Consider the following 16,660-nt stretch of genomic DNA (forward strand, 5'->3'; position numbering starts at 1 on the left):
TAAATAATTTTTTAAGAACGAAATTAAGTAAATTTTCTTTAAATAAGTATTCATGTCAATTAATAGATTGTGCATTCAATTTTAAATTGAAGGCTGATAAAAAAACTGCGGATTTTTAGAAAACGTTTGCTAAGAACTTTTAAATAGAATTGAATTATAATTATCCGCCCCCGGATTATGATCAACTACCTACTACCTCTCAACTGGACGAAAATCGCAAAGCTTAAGATGTCCACTTGAGAGCGCTTCTGTTATAGCAACAGGTGCTGAGCTTTTACATTGCGAGCTTTGTGTATTCTAATTATATTTTTTTTTTTTTTTTTTTTGGATTATTAGTTTCTTGGTTAAAACTTAAGCTTATAAAACACCAGGTTATCCCTCCATTGATGTTAATCCATAACACCATGTTATATATTCAAATTTTAATGTCTTTAAATTGTTGTACAGTTGCTCCACCAACACACAGGTAATACACTAAGGCCAGAACCATGTGCGTAGGTTTCTGCGTAATTAAGGTAATGGTTTACTCCAAGTACTATGAAATATATTTAAATTTAATGGTTTACTCCAAGTAAGATAAATTTTAAGTTTTTCAACTATTTTTAATAATTTTTTGTCATTTCGCTTCCCTCACTATCCGCCATTTTGTTCTCAACCGCATGAATAGCGTCCTTTTATAGCACCCGGTTGAGTTGTGGGGAAACGAACTTGACGCGACGACGTTACAACACGAAGTGTGTATTCTAATATTAAATGTTGTGTATACGTGTATCGTAACTAACATATATTGTGGAATATATTGTAGTGCTTTTGTGTATCATAACTAACATATGTTGTGGAATATTTGTAGTGCTTTTATATTAACAGGGTTGTCGTTGACAACTAATAGTACTGACGGAGCATTTATATCACTAAAAGTAAATAGTTATACTCCTAAATTATACTTATGCTACATACTTCAATTCTGGTTCTTGCCAATTGATATTCACAGCACTGCGACATCTGTTGCAGAATGTATGTGAAAATTGGACTTCTTTGATAGCAATGATGGCATAGTGTGGAAATGGATCTATACAAAGAGCTTTGGCCGTTGTCTAAATTTTTTCTTTCTTCTATTCTAATTTAATAATTTTTTCAATTAAGAAAAAATGTATCATAACAATAATAATGATAAAATAATTATTGTTAGGCCTTGAGCTTGATTCAAACATGCGATCTTACAAATCAGTAGGCCGATATAACAACAAAAATTATTAATACATCCCAGAGCACGGGGAAAAAGTGTCAATAAACTATGACACTATGGCATCATTGCCATCAAACAAGTCCAATTTTCACATGCATTCTGCAACAGGTGTTGCAGTGCTGTGAACATCAATTGGCAAGAACCAGGATTGAAGTAGGAATAATGAAGAGAAACAAAAAACCGCTGTGATGGCTGAATGGTTATAGCAGCGGCGTCTAAACGTTGCCGATGAAGGAATTTAGCAGTTCCCGAATTGGATCTATACAACGAGCTTTGGCAGTTGTCTAAATTTTTTCTTTATTCTATTCTAATTTAATAATTTTTTCAATTAAGAAAAAATTTATCATAACAATAATAATGATAAAATAATTATTGTTAGGCCTTGAGCTCGATTCAAACATGCGATCTTACAAATCAGTAGGCCGATATAACAACAAAAAATTGTTAATATTTTTTAATTAATTTCATTTTTTTTTCAGTGCCCCTCTGTCAATTTTAGTTTTTTTTACATCATCATGTTTGGTGGCCGGACAAGTTGAAAGAGATGGTTCGTGTCCAGATATACAATATATGTCAAGCGTGGACTTACCAACAGTTAAGTTGTATATAGTTAATTTATTTGTCAGCTCTATAAAGCTAGCCAATTTTATAGTACTATGCATAGATTTTAACGCCATTTTAAAAGCTTATGTTTTAATTATTTACAGCTCCAAGGTAGCTGGTATTTGCATAGTAGATATCGCGGCTTGGACAATGAGAATGCTCGCTGCTATAAAGCTGATTTCACTCCTGGATCTGACAATGTTCATACAATAACAAACTTCCGAATAAGTAATACAGAGTAAGTATTTTTAATTGCAGGCAAAGCTTTTCGTTTTAGGTGAAAGTTATGTTGTCTTTTGTGTTGTTGATTTTTCGACAGGGTGTAAAAGGAAGACTTTTGTGTCAAAAGAAACTTTTTTCAAATTCCACGTGCATAGGTAAAATATTTGTTTCCCATTTCGTTCTCAAAAAATAACACTGAATATGGCACAACACCGACTCTGGTTCGTATTCAAATCAAATTTGACAAGGAATGATGGAATATTTTTCCAAAATACATCAATTACTTGAATTGGAACAATTTTTCGCCATTCCTTGTGAAGTTTGGTTTGAAGACAAACCGCTTTCGGCGTTGTGCCATCCTTAGTGCAATTAATCGAGAAAGGAACAAGAAAAACAAGTTAACTATGAAATTTAGTTTTGAACAAAAATTTCTTTCAACCCAAATGAGTATACTTTTCTTTATTTATATATATGGCCCGAATTCGAATCAATAATATTCAATACAAGAGAATTTTCGCAGCGGAGAGGGGTGAGAGCAGAGTCACGCCAAAGCAGTGAACAGTATTCTCTACACTGGGACCTCGAAAACAATTGCTGCCAAGTGTTAGCCTGCATAGATGACCTAGACATGCTGGTTAGGGGTAAATTTCTTGTAAAGTTAAAAACTAAGTCACAAATCAACCAAGTAAACACTGGACTGGAGACCTGGTCTGCCGAAATGATTTAGCTCATCAAGGCCCATGCAGCCCTGGTGATTAGGGTTCCGAAAATATTGATTAGTGATCTGACGAATATTAAAAACCTGTTCGTGTTGATGCTGCATTGAGAACGATGAGATTAAATCATGTTGTCCCTACATGCTTTAAGGGCTCCGAACTTTTTTCGGCGCTAGGTTATAGTATTTTGTTCTCAGTTTAGTCAGATCTCCAGAGGATATCATATCCATGGTCTATTTATTTGGTATTTGAAAACACATCGTCGCTACAAAGGAAATCTACAAGTGAAATTCACTAACTCGAGGTTTTCCTCACTTAATTCGTGCTCAACCAATTTAACGGCTTTGGCCGTCCAAAAAGTTGCTCTATTCTTCATTTCACTGACGGGTGCCAGTTTTAACACAAAATGAATTTAAATCGTTTTCTATCTGGTCCTTCCAGCGGAGAGAGCCGCCCTGTCTGAAATTTCGTTTAGTTTTGAGCAGTTGTCCTTCCCGGTTCTAGCTAAGCTGAAGGTGTTGCTCAACGTCATTTTGCACAGCTGTATACATTTTGCGGGAAAACCAAATGCAGAAATGACGTATATGGGCTGCTCGTTTTCAAGCTGCCGAAAGCTGTTTTAAAATTGATGAAGAGGTAATGTGTGTCAAGTCTTTTTTCGCGGGATTTGTTGCCAAGATTTGGCGTATAGTCAAAATCTGGTCGATTGGGGATTAACCAGGAAGCTGAAGTTTTCAGTAGGTATCCTACTTGGTGTAGACTGGGCAAAGAAAACTTGGATTCCAAGCGTCAGACATGCTCTCGTCCGATCATATTTCGCATATCCGATCGTATTTTGTACAAAGGCTGGTACATGCACCTTTGATCAACTCCTCGGCGCCTTATTTGAATAGCTCGGCAGGAAAACCATCAGCGCCCGCGGTCTTGTTGTTTTTCGTCATAGTCGGGTGGAGGAACATAAATTCCATACATTCATCGATTGCGGGCTCAAAGTCATCATCTTTCTTGGGAGATAGGTACATCGATGTCTCCATTTGGAAGGTCAGAGAAGTGTTCCCTACATAATCTTATTACTCTCTGAACATCGGTTAAAAGGTCACCGTTTTCATTCTGACAGTATTTTACCCCGGACTAAGACCTCTTCGTCTGTCGTCGAACTTTTCCTAATATTTGCAGGCGTTATTCCTGGTGACTAACAGCTCATGCTCCTCGCACTCATGCCTTTCTGTCTATGCTATTTTCCTCCTGCAAAGGCGTCTCGCTCCTTCTCTCAGCTCGTAGTAGCGTTCACATGCTCTTCTTGCTGTTTACTTTGAAATCATACACAACAGTTTAACACATTATTTCCACATTTATTAGCGACTGCGTAAAGGTTAATACCGAAACACATACATCACTTTCAGATGGATATTTTATGGTGAGCAATTTTGAACGAGGTGGTAAGTTATTATAATCATATCTTTCTAAGAAATTTAAACTATGACTTTTATTTATATTTTGCAGCTATCCGTCTAATTTACGACATTCTAACGTATTGCAACGACTATATTATCATCTATGTCTGCCACGATTTACCATTATCAAAACACAACGGTTAGTAATTTTTATTTTGAGTAAGCATTTCGATTTGTGTCTGTGTCCGAACGCCGCCAGACCAGGTCCCTATTATGCATGTTCGCCACCTAAAGCGAAGCAAGATCATTTGAGCGATATAAGTATAAATAGATGCGGTTTTCTTATTGGTGGAAAATCAGTACCAGTGAAACCCTTTTCGAATCCTGAGTTTTTTGGGCAATGTCTTATTTTACTAAAAGTTATTTCAGCCGACTTATTCTCATTATCTATGTCATAAAGGCAGTAAATAAGATATAGGAGCACTCGCTAATACGACTCCCTTACATACAGGACACGTATTTTAAAATGTGTCGCAATGTATAGTTGATCCGGCCGGTCCGCAATGACGTCAAATAGCACGAATGAGTCCATAGTGGCGTACAATATATGGAGTAAGAAATCTTTTTTTACTAATTTTTGTTTTAATTTTATTTAAGAAACATTTTTCATAATTTTTTTTATTATTTAATTTTGCTAACATTTTTCACTGACTTCTTTTACTAATTTTTTTTTTTATTTCTATAAGTTCTTTTCTAAATTATTTCTTTCTCTTTTGGAATAATGTTTTTTTACCAATATTCTTTACTAATTTTAATGAAATCAAGTTTTCTATTTTCTTACATTTTCACAAATTTTATGAATTCTTTTGTTCTTGTTACCAATTACTTATTTTTATACCCAGCTGTACTTGATTGGAAAACGGTTGGTTGTACAGGTATAAAGAAATCGAGATAGATATAGAGTTTCATATATCAAAGTCATCAGTATCGAAAAAAAATTGATTGAGCCATGTCCGTCCGACCGTCCGTTTGTCCGTCTGTCCGTTAACACGATAACTTGAGTAAGTATTGAGATATCTTCACCAAATTTGGTACACGAGCTTATCCGGACCCAGAATAGATTGACAGTGAAAATGCGCGAAATCGGATGATAACCACGCCCACTTTTTATATATATAACATTTTGGAAAACACAAAAAACCTGATTATTTAGTAAATAATACACCTAGAATGTTGAAATTTGACATGTGGACTGATATTGAGACTTGATCAAAATTTAAAAAAAAATTTCAAATGGGCGTGGCACCGCCCACTTGTGATAAAATTAATTTTACAAATATTACTAATTATAATACAAAAATCGTTAAACCTATCGTAACAAAATTCAGTAGAGAAGTGACCTCTACTATAAGGAATGCTTTGAAGAAAAATTAACCAATCGGTTAAGGACCACGCCCACTTTTATATAAAAGATTTTTAAAAGGATCGTGCACGAATAAAATAAGCTATATCTTTGCAAAAAAGCCTTATAATACCATTGATATTTCATTTCCCAAGTGGATTTATAACAATAAATAAGAAAAACTACAAATTTAAAAAATCGGGCGTGGCACCGCCTCTTTTTTGGATAAGCAATATTCAATGTTTCGGGAGCCATAACTCGAAGAAAAATTTCCATATCGTAAAAAAATTGGGTACACATATTTTCCTTATAACAGGAAATATTTCTAGTAAAAATGGATAAGATTTGTTAAGGACCATACCCACATTTATATAAATTACTTTAAAAAGGGTCGTAGGCAAAAATAATAAGTTAAATCTTCGAGAAAAATAGTTTTGTAGCAATCGCCGTTTGTGCCATTATAACAATAAATGGGAAAAAATTCAAATCTTGAAAAATAGGCGTGGCACTGCCCCTTTCTTACAATGCATTTCCCAACGTTTCTGGAGCCATAACTCGACGAAAATTTGGTGTTTAACAGGAGATATTTTCAGTAAAAATGGACTAAATCGGTTAAATCGCCTTCTTTTATATAAAAGATTTTGTAAAAGTGCATAGATACAGGTAATAAGCAATTTCTAGCAAAAGTTGGAAAAGTTCGTTAATAACCCTGCCCTTTTTTTGTAATAGCGCTTTTTTAGTACAATGGCACTTGTGTGCTTATGTTTACTGTTCTGTTATATCTATATTTTAAAATAAACAGTAGGGAAATCCCCATATCTGAAGGAAAACTGCTTTATTATCCGCTCAAGGTCGCTTCCCAAGGCAGTCGGTTCTATGTACCGGAGGGACTCGGGATTTTTCCCGACCAAGGACTGTCATTTCAGTGTAACCCCATTTAATTTGTTGCGTCCCTACATTTCATCTTATATAAAAGCACTGAATAGTATTGTAGTCATATTAAAAATTATTATATCAAAAAATAAATCTAACATAAAAACTTAAATTAATATTAGTTTACAATATTGTAACGATTTTACTTGCAAATCCTCTTATTTGCCCTTCTGCTAAGTTGGAATCACTAAACTGTTGAATAAATAACTCCAATATTGAATAATGGAAAAATGGCCTTTATTAAAGTACTTCATAATAACACTTATACTTTGCAACTAGCTTGCTTAACAACCAAATTGATTGATAGCTCAAATGAAACTCACTCCTCGCCTCTACTGTCGCGCCTTTTACACTTTTTGATTTCTCATTGCAAACTTCCAGGCTTTTCCATTCCAGATCTTACTAGTTAGTTTCAGCTACAAAATCCCCAGCCTCAACTACGTTTATAACTTCTCATTTGAGTAATACTTGCACAAATTATTGCCCTCTCTTGTGAGCAATTCAGATAAAATATATGCATGTGTTTTTGCATTGCTTCTCCGCTGCTCGTATACGTACATATGTGTAGATGCGCTTATTGATTCGTTTATGTAGATATTTAATGATTGATCTATGGATGTGCATACCACTGTTTAGCATCGGCTTAGAGATGGCAGCACCCCTTAGTTTTGCTAATATTCGTAACACTGCCCTCCACCTAAGTCTGATCGTCCCGATCAGACAAATCTCCCGATCTAAACGTTGCCAGCCTTTCCAAATGGACCACTTTCATTTTGGTTCGTGGTTTACCGATGGTTTGTATGCGGTACACTACATCGTTAATCCGTTTTACAACTTTGTATGGGCCTTACCAATTACACTGCAATTTCGGGGACAAACAGTTTTTACGTTGTGGGTTGTATAACAGCACCAAATCTCCTTCCTGAAAACCTTCCGAATTAATTGCTTTATCGTATCTGGCTTTCATCTTGTCACTCATAATCTTTGTTCGTTGCCTTATCAGATCATGTATTTCTCTTAGCTCTTCTTCCAAATCACTAGTGGATTTCTTGACATTTCTCTCCGCATTGGCATCTATCCCAAACTTCAAATCAGCTGGCAGTCTAAGGTCATTGCCAAAAATTACTTTTGCAGGGGTTTGGCCCGTTGTCTCATGCACTGGTGATCGGTAAGACATCAAGAATAATGGCATGCGGGTATCCCACTCTTTATGGTACTTGTCTACTACTTTCCTTAAGTGCTCCTCCAATGTTCTATTGAATCGTTCTACCATACCATCGGATTGAGGATGCAATGCAGTTGTCCGTGTTTTTCGAATGCCAAATGATTTACACATTTTCTGGAACACAGCTGATTCGAAATTCCTGCCTTGGTCAGAATGTAACTCCATTGGTACACCATACCTTGCAACCCAATTGTTTATAAACACTTCTGCTACTGTTTCCGCTTCTTGATTTGGGATTGGGTATACCTCTGGCCATTTGCTGAAATAATCCATAACTACCAGTACATATTTGTTTCCGCCGTTGCTAGTAGGAAATGGACCGGCGACATCCATAGCGATCATTTCAAATGGCGCACCTGAGTTATATTGCTTCATCTGGCCACGACTTCGGGTTCTGGGCCTTTTCGCTCTGCTGCAAACCTCGCAATTCGCAATCTACTCAGTGACCGACTGACGGTAACCAACCCAATAGAATCTCTGTTTAATCTTCTCGAGCGTCTTCGCGATTCCAAAATGGCCTCCGCTTGGACCATTATGCAGCTCGCTGAGCACATCAGGAATCTTCTTTCTGGGAACAGCTATCAGTTTCTTCTTGCATTTACCATCCTCACCCTCCCATACTCGATGAAGGCAACCTGATATCAATTTTAAACTGTTATACTGTGCCCAATATGACTTCGCAATGGGACTCTCTGCTGACATCTCTTCTCTGTTTGGTCTTTCGTTTCGTTTGAGCCCTTGCATAACACGGGACAGATCTGTATCTTCTAGCTGACACTTTCTTAGCTGTTCCTTGTCCCATTCATCTGTACATGTTATAATCATTAGCCGGACATCTATAATGTCTTCTTTAGCCTCGGCCTTTGAACAGTGCTTGCATTCCAAACTACATGGTCTTCGCGACATTGCATCGGCATTTCCATGGGTACTACCTTTTCGATGCTCAATGGAAAAGTCATAGCTTTGTAGTCGCTCGATCCACCGTGCCAATTGTTCTTCCGGATTACGGAACTGCAGAAGCCATTTTAACGCTACGTGATCTGTCCTGTCACGGAATCGCTGGCCGTAGAGGTATTTGTGAAAATGTTTAATGCACTCTACCAATGTCAACAGCTCTCTCCGCGTAACGCAGTAGTTCCTCTCTGGTTTTCCAATCGAACGGCTGTAATATGCAACTACCTTCTCCTGTCCATCGACCAGTTGTGATAAAACGCCCTCTATAGCATATCCACTCGCATCTGTATCTAGAATAAATGTTGCTCCTGGAATCGGATATGCTAACATTGGGGCAGTGCACAAACGCTCCTTCAATGTTTGGGAAGCCACTTCTTGCTCCTTCTTCCATTCAAAAGCTTTATTTTTTATTGTAAGCTCATGGAGGCTATGGGCTACGCTGGAAAAATTTGGTACAAATCGGCGGTAATATGTGCACAGCCCAAGGAAATTTCTCAATTCATGTAGGTTCTGTGGTCTTGGCCAATCCTTTACAGCCTCTATCTTTTCGTTCGCAGTGCAGATGCCCTCTGTCGTTCCTTTGTGATCCAAATAATTTACTTCCTTTTTAAACAGCGCACACTTTTTGGGACTTAACTTCAGACCAGCGCCAGCTATTCTCTGGAAAACTTCCTCCAAGTTCTTAAGATGTTCATCAAAACTCTTGCCCAATACGATGATGTCGTCCAGGTACACTAAGCATGTTTTCCAATGTAGTCCTTTCAGTACCTGTTCCATGAGTCTCTCAAAAGTAGCTGGTGCATTACAAAGTCCAAAAGGCATCACTGGTCCAAAGACCATCACCAACACTGAAGGCTGTTTTCTCCTTATCTTCCTCCTTCACCTCAACTTGCCAGTAGCCGCTTTTCAAGTCCAGTGTGGAAAACTATTTCGTACCAGATAGCGAGTCCAGAGTGTCATCAATTCTTGGCAATGGGTAGCTATCCTTTTTCGTAACGTCATTCAACTTCCGGTAGTCCACGTAAAATCTCATTTTTCCATCCTTCTTCTTTACAAGTACTACCGGTGAGCTCCATGGACTAGCTGATGGTTCGATGACGTTGCTGTCGCTCATTTCTTGTATGATTTGACTCACAACTTCTCGCTTCGCCAGTGGAACACTACGTGGAGCTTGTCGGATCGGCCTCGCATCTCCAGTGTCAATTTGATATTTCACAACGTTGGTGTGGCCTGGTTTGGAACCATCCTGGACAAATATGTCTGCGTACTTTAGGAGCAGTTATTTTTCCTTACTCTGATAGTCTTCCTCTAGGCCCTCCGTCCATGCTGTGATGTCATTTGAAAGATCAGTGTTGCGAAACGTGTTCCTGGAGCTGCTCACAGTTAATAACTACTTCGGCCTCTTGGCATCTTCCCAAAATAGCTCCTTTGGTCAAATTGAATGGTGACTTGAACTCATTGAGTACTCCTACCGGAATACGTCCATCTTGTTTTGTCATAGCCAGGGTTTTCCTACAAGTATGTTCAGTGCTGATTTATTTGCTGCTTCGACAACCCACAATTTGTTTGTCCCACAATCTCCATCAACCTTTGCCCAGATGACTGCTTCTGATTTTGGTGGTATTTGCTGACTCTCTTCCACCAGCACTCGTTTACTGCTGTAGCCTCTCTCGTAGCCGAAATTAAGTGGCGCATCCGTGTTCTTATATCGCATCGTCTTGCTTTTCATATCGCTTTTGATGCCTTGGTTGATTAAGAAGTCCACTCCAATTATGATTTCATCAACGTTCCCAATTGCTACTTCACATTCTACTTCTCCAATTACCTGGGTGTCCGCTCCCGTGGCTGTACGCAATTTGGCTCCATGCAATGGTCTTATCTTATTGTTGACTAAATCCGCTCGAATAATGGAATGGGATGCACCCGTATCTACAGTCAGTAAACGTTCCTTTCCATCCACATGTCCTCCTACAGTAAGATTGCTTGACCTTCTTCCAATTTGTGAGATAGAGATTATGGGGCATTCAATTGAGGGAGCCAATTGTCGCCCCTTGCGGCTGACTCGCTTTAGTTTAACGATTGATTGGTCTTGGAGATCTGCTCATCTACTTCAGCTCTGCGTTTACGACCACCCACATTGTTGGAACTGTTAGGGTTGGTGTTACAATAACGCGCAAGGTGCCTTGGCTTTCCACACTTAAAGCATTTGACTGCATCATTATTCTTCTTCTGCGTACCCTTCAATGCTTCCAAAATTGTGTCTACCCAGTCTGGCCTTTCCACTTCCACGCAATGAGGTTTATATGCGGGCTTACTCAAAAGCGACGGTGTTTCTTGAGTCAGTGCATGCTAGTTAGTTTTGGATTCGCATATGTAGCCCGCTTCGTTTCCACATCTCTCTGGATTTTTACACTTTCAGTGTGTTCCACGGGTGCGTCCGCATTTGCAAGATGTGCCAATCTTTCAATATCTGAAGCAAACCCCTGCAATGTCTCATTTGCTTTTTGGTAGCGGTTTTGCGGTTTGGCGACCACCGTGGTGTAATGATAGCGTGCTCCGCCTACCACACCGTATGCCCTGGGTTCACACCCCGGGCAAAGCAACTACAAAATTTTAGAAATAAGGTTTTTCAATTAGAAGAAAATTTTTCTAAGCGGGGTCGCCCCTCGGCAGTGTTTGGCAAGCGCTCCGGGTGTATTTCTGTCATGAAAAGCTCTCAGTGAAAACTCATCTGCCTTGCAGAAGCCGTTCGAAGTCGGCATAAAAAACATGAAGGTCCCGTCCGGCCAATTTGTAGGGGAAATCAAGAGGAGCACGACGCAAATTGGAAGAGAAGCTCGGCCTAAGATCTCTTCGGAGGTTATCGCGCCTTTCATTTATTTTATTTAGCGGTTTTGCAACTCAATTTGGAATATTTGTTTTCTTTTCTCGCTTCCATAACGTCGTTCCACAGCAGCCATCAATGCTTCATAACTGTTCCGTTCGTCTGTAAGATTTCCGCTGCAGGCCCTTTCAATGCCACGAACAGTGCAGCAACTTTATCTTCCGCATTCCGGTTGTTCACTGCTGCGGTCTTCTCAAACTGTAGCTTGAAGACCTGGAAAGGAACAGAACCGTCAAAGGATGGTGTTTTTACCTTTGGATTACTCGTTGAAACTGCTGGGCGATTTTGGTGTAACTGCTCCATAAGACCCTTCAAATCATCGACTTCTGCCTGAAATTGAGCGATTTTTGCATCCTGCGCTTCCAGCTTTGATGTTGCCCTTGCTCCCTATGCTTCTAACTGCGAAGACATTTGTGCCACCTGCAATGATAAGCGCTCCTCTTGTTCTTCCATCTTGGATGTTATGCGTGTCTCCTGCGATTCCAGTTGGGATGCCATCTTGGATGTAATCTGTGTCGATATTTCTGACATACGCGTTTCTTGTGTTTCAATCTTCGCTGTTATACGGTTCTCCTGCGATTCCAGCTAAGTTTACATCTTGGATGTAATCTGTGTCGACATGTCTGAAATGCGTGCCTCCTGTATTTCCAATTGTGATGCCATATATGTCTTCTGTTCTTCCAGTTGAGATGACATTTGCGACGACATTGGTGTTACTGTCGATGTTTGTGCAGATATTGCAGCCAATATCATGTTCAAGTCTGTGCTGGGAACTGTCTGCGATGTTTCGTTTTTCTCTTAAATTTTTGTTGTCTCCTCGCCATCAAGATGAAAGACATACTCTTCCACGTTAATTCCTTCTGCTTCCATTACCTCTCGTAGTCTTGCCTGAAGTTCGAGTTTATTGCCGGTTGTATTCAATCCACGGCTCTCCAACTCCTTCTTCAGTTGCTGGATCTTCAATTCAATGAACTTTGCCATGTCCTTGCTGTCCTCTGGAATTTATTCAAAAAGAAATGAGTAAATTCATTGTTTAACTAGTATTACATATTTAAATTTTTACAATATAGAAATAGTTTTTCTTTAAACTTAAAAACGTTTTCACAGTCTTTTATCTCTGCTGGTAGTTCATTATACATTTTATAGCCTACGTATTCTATGGTCTTTTTTGCGAACTCGGTTCTTACTTTGGGCAGTCTTAAATTTCTGCTACTCCTAGTTCCATAGTTATGGATCTCATGATTGTACTGTATCTTATCACTCAGATAATTTGGTAACATTCCGTGTGTTATGTAATGTATAAACTTCAAAGGGTAATAACAGATTAATTGTTTAATACTAAGCCAATTTAACATAGGAAGCATAATACTTTTTGATGTTCTATAAGAGTATTTTAGTATCAAACGCATTGTTTTGTTTTGCTGTATTTGGAGCTTATTAATTAACGTATCATTTGTTACTAGTAGTATTGATGGGCAGTAAATTAAATGTGGTTCTACAATTGATCTATATACTAATATTTTGTGATGTTGGCTAATATGCTTACATGTTCGATACATAAATCCTATTTTCTATGCAATTTTCTTCTCTAAATGATTCATATGTTCTGTGAAACGTAGTTTCTCATCAATTATTACACCTAGGTACTTCATTTTATCTACTCCTTCAATTGCATTGGTGTTTATTTTCAGACTAGATTGGATTAAGTTATTATGGCTCTTGTTAAATATCATATACTTAGTTTTATCAATATTAAGTTTTAGCTTTCTAATGCACAGCCAATTAAATAAATTATTTAAGTCTTCTTGTATTTTCATGACAGCGCAATCTACATTTTTGTCACTAATGCTAACTAATTCATCATCCGCAAAAGACTGATTTTACAATTTCTCAAGCAAGTTTTTATATCATTGATGTAAATTATAAACAATATCGGAGCAAGTACTGAGCCTTGTGGCTGCCCAATGTTAACATCAACAACCAATGAAACTGCGTCTCCAATTACCGTCCTCTGCTTTCTGTTACTCAGGTAACTACGAAACCATTCCAAAGCTTTTCCCTTGATCCCAATTTTATCCATTAACTTCACCAATTCATTTCGATCGATTGTTTCAAACGCCCTCTTTAAGTCTAAGAAGCAAGATACTACTACCTTTTTATCAGCAACGGCCTCTTTCCACTCTGCAATTACCATGTTCAATGCTGTTTCGCAGGAGTGGCCTTTCCTGAAGCCTGATTGCTCTGGTATGATTATATTATGATCGTCTAGGTATGCTACTAGTTGCTTTTTCACCACTGTTTCCATAATTTTTTCATCAATAGGTAGGGTATTAATCGGACGCAGCTCGTCAGGTTTCATTGTATTTTTTACTTTTGCCACTGGTATTATTGTGGATATCTTCCAGCAGCTGGGAACAATGCCACTATCAAACGATTCGTTTATAATGTCCTTATATAAGTGTGTAACGTACACCATAGAGCCCTTGATAACACCCTCTGACAAAAGGTTTTTGCCGCCATATTTGTTTTTAAATGATTTTGTTATGTTCATTATATCTTCTAACTCGATACTGGTGAGCTCAAATGTTGCTACCGAGTTGGTTGTTTCACTTTCATCAACAAGTTCAATTGTTTCAATACTATCATTGATTTGGATGATGCTCTGAACAAAGTAACAATTCAAGACATTAGCTATATCGTTGCTATTTTCTAGACATTCACCGTTAAATACTATTTTTTTTAATATGCTCTTTATTGTCTAAGTTCCACAGCATCTTTCAAACATTTCCACATGGATTTCATATTTCCTTCATTACTAATCACTTGACCTTCCATGTATTTCTTCTTTTTAAGTATTATAGTTTTTTTATATATTTTTTTTAACGGCATTATAATCATCTCAATGACCTGTGCTAATCGCAATTTTATATAATTCAAATTTTCTTTTATGTAGTAATGTTAGCTCACGGTCGTACCACTTATTTCGCAATTGTATATTGATCCTCTTCTCGTATGTCAACGTTTGCATGGCTTCAGACAAGATATCATTCAAAGCCTGAACCCTATTTTCTAACACTATATTAGATATAGGACTTATATCACATATCCGCAGCAGATTTATCAGGTTCTCCGCGCTGTAGTTCTCCCAACAGACGGCATTAGCATATTTTCTCATTCTGCAATATTTTGAAGTGGGTATTTGTCATTAGCAGATTGTCTCATGATCAGATATTTTATATTGATGTATATTGGAACGATTTTCCGTCATCCCTTGTCAAATTTGGTTTTGAGACAAACCGGTTTCGGCGTTGTGCCATCATCAGTGTCGATTTTCGTTCTGATCTGTTGTTATCGTTTTTCCTGTATTTATAGTTCGTAGGTATATGACAGGTATTGTCAAATTGATGCTTGTGTATATTTAGTTATGTGTATGTGCTGTGAGTTCATTCAGAACCGAGGGTGGTTTACTAATCGATTTGTGTGGCTGACTGGGGTAGGTAGAAATCTGTGGTTTTAGTCGTTTGACCTTCTTTGTCGGTTTTTTGTTTTGGTGTGTTAATTGTTTTGTGTTTATTTGTTGTTGTGTGTTTGTCTGTTGTACCTGTGTGATTAAGTGGTTTCCTGTAAACAAGTGTTAAAGGCTCGGATATTGTGTCAGAAATTGTGTTTATCTGTTCGTTTATTATTCTACCGTCGAATGTTTTCTGTTTGTAGATTTCCATGTTTTCGAGTACGTTGAGACGTCGGCCCTTTTCTTGTATGTGAAGAACCCTAACTGTTTTATTGATGTTTGCTGGGGAACACTCATTCTCCACCATGTGATTCGCGAAGTTAGACTCGGGTATAATGTTTGGATTCCGTATTTTTTTGTTGTAGTCTCTAATATGTTCTCTGAACCTCGTTCTTATTTGCCGTCCTGTTTGTCCTATGTAACTATGCTGGCATCCGCAGGTAAGCTTGTATACGCCGTGGCTGCTAAACGGATCCTCTGAGTTAATGATAGTTCTTAGTTTTCGCCCTAGATTGTTCGATGTTTGGAATGCTATGTTAATGTTGTATTGTTTAAAGAAGTTTGCCAATTTATATGTTGCTTTTCCAGTATATGTCATAGTCGTCCAGCTATTATTTTCCTTTTCATTTTTCCGAATCTTTAAGGTGCTCTGTGACGATCTCATTTAAATATTTAACAAAATCTACATCACTGCTACTAGGTGAGTGATAGATTACTCCAAATTTCCACTTTAGAGTGCATTTTTTAATTTTTAAAATAATACACCATATGTTCATGTCGAAAGACTTATTGCATACAAAGTTGAATTGATTTCGCATTGCATACTTCCAGGCTTTCCATTCCAGAACTTACTAGTTAGTTTCAGGTACAAAATCGCCAGCCAAAACTACGTTTATAACTTCTCATTTGAGTAATACTTGCACAAATTATTGCCCTCTCTTGTGAGCAATTCAGATAAGATATATGCATGTGTTTGTGGAGGAGGGTGGAGCCGTGTGTAAAAGTCCACGAAAGTGGGGAAAGCTTCTGACCACCATTCACCTGGGAATGGCCACAGCAATTCTTTTGCATGCGGTTCAAGCAGCTCACTACTGCCGGTCGCTTGCGGCCAAGTATCCTCTGGGTAGCCGCTACACATCCGTTTAGCGGTGAGCTAATGTGAGAAGGCGACAACCTGGCTAGGCCACTCTGACATAATCGGTTTAAGGGCTAGCCGGGGGAGATCTCATCGGCAGCGTCTGTACACCTCTAGGTGCAACTGCAAGCAGGCGTCTGTCTTGAAGCAATCGGCTCGCTATATAAACGTGCAATTCATATTTTCTCCCCCGCTGAGCTGGTTGTGCGCTGGGCTTGGGACCCGCCACGTAAAACCATACTCCAATGAAATATAACAACATGCCTCGGATAAATAGACTCTCTATTGATGACGACCATGGCAAACGTTTGAAGGACAATGAATTGAGGGCATGCACCTGGAACGTCCGCTCCCTGAATGGGATTGGTGCAGATGCCCGGCTGGTTGATGTCCTCGTCAAAGCAAAATCTGACATCACCGCCATCCAAGAAATGC

At 38.4% G+C, this 16,660-nt stretch overlaps 1 protein-coding gene across 2 annotated transcripts in view; it reads left to right on the forward strand.

Annotated features, from left to right (window-relative positions):
• The window catches only part of LOC137241065 (lopap-like), a 49,271-nt gene that overhangs the window by 15,936 nt on the left and 16,675 nt on the right, over window positions 1-16,660 (forward strand). For both annotated transcript variants that reach the window (XM_067768241.1, XM_067768242.1), the window contains exons 2-5: window positions 1,726-1,840; window positions 1,954-2,087; window positions 4,147-4,226; window positions 4,291-4,380. In XM_067768241.1, the coding sequence (XP_067624342.1) occupies window positions 1,726-1,840; window positions 1,954-2,087; window positions 4,147-4,226; window positions 4,291-4,380 (419 nt within the window). The remainder of the gene's footprint in view (window positions 1-1,725; window positions 1,841-1,953; window positions 2,088-4,146; window positions 4,227-4,290; window positions 4,381-16,660) is intronic.

The sequence above is a fragment of the Eurosta solidaginis genome, chromosome 2 (genome assembly GCF_040869045.1).
Source record: "Eurosta solidaginis isolate ZX-2024a chromosome 2, ASM4086904v1, whole genome shotgun sequence".
NCBI classification, from domain to species: Eukaryota; Metazoa; Arthropoda; class Insecta; order Diptera; family Tephritidae; genus Eurosta; species Eurosta solidaginis.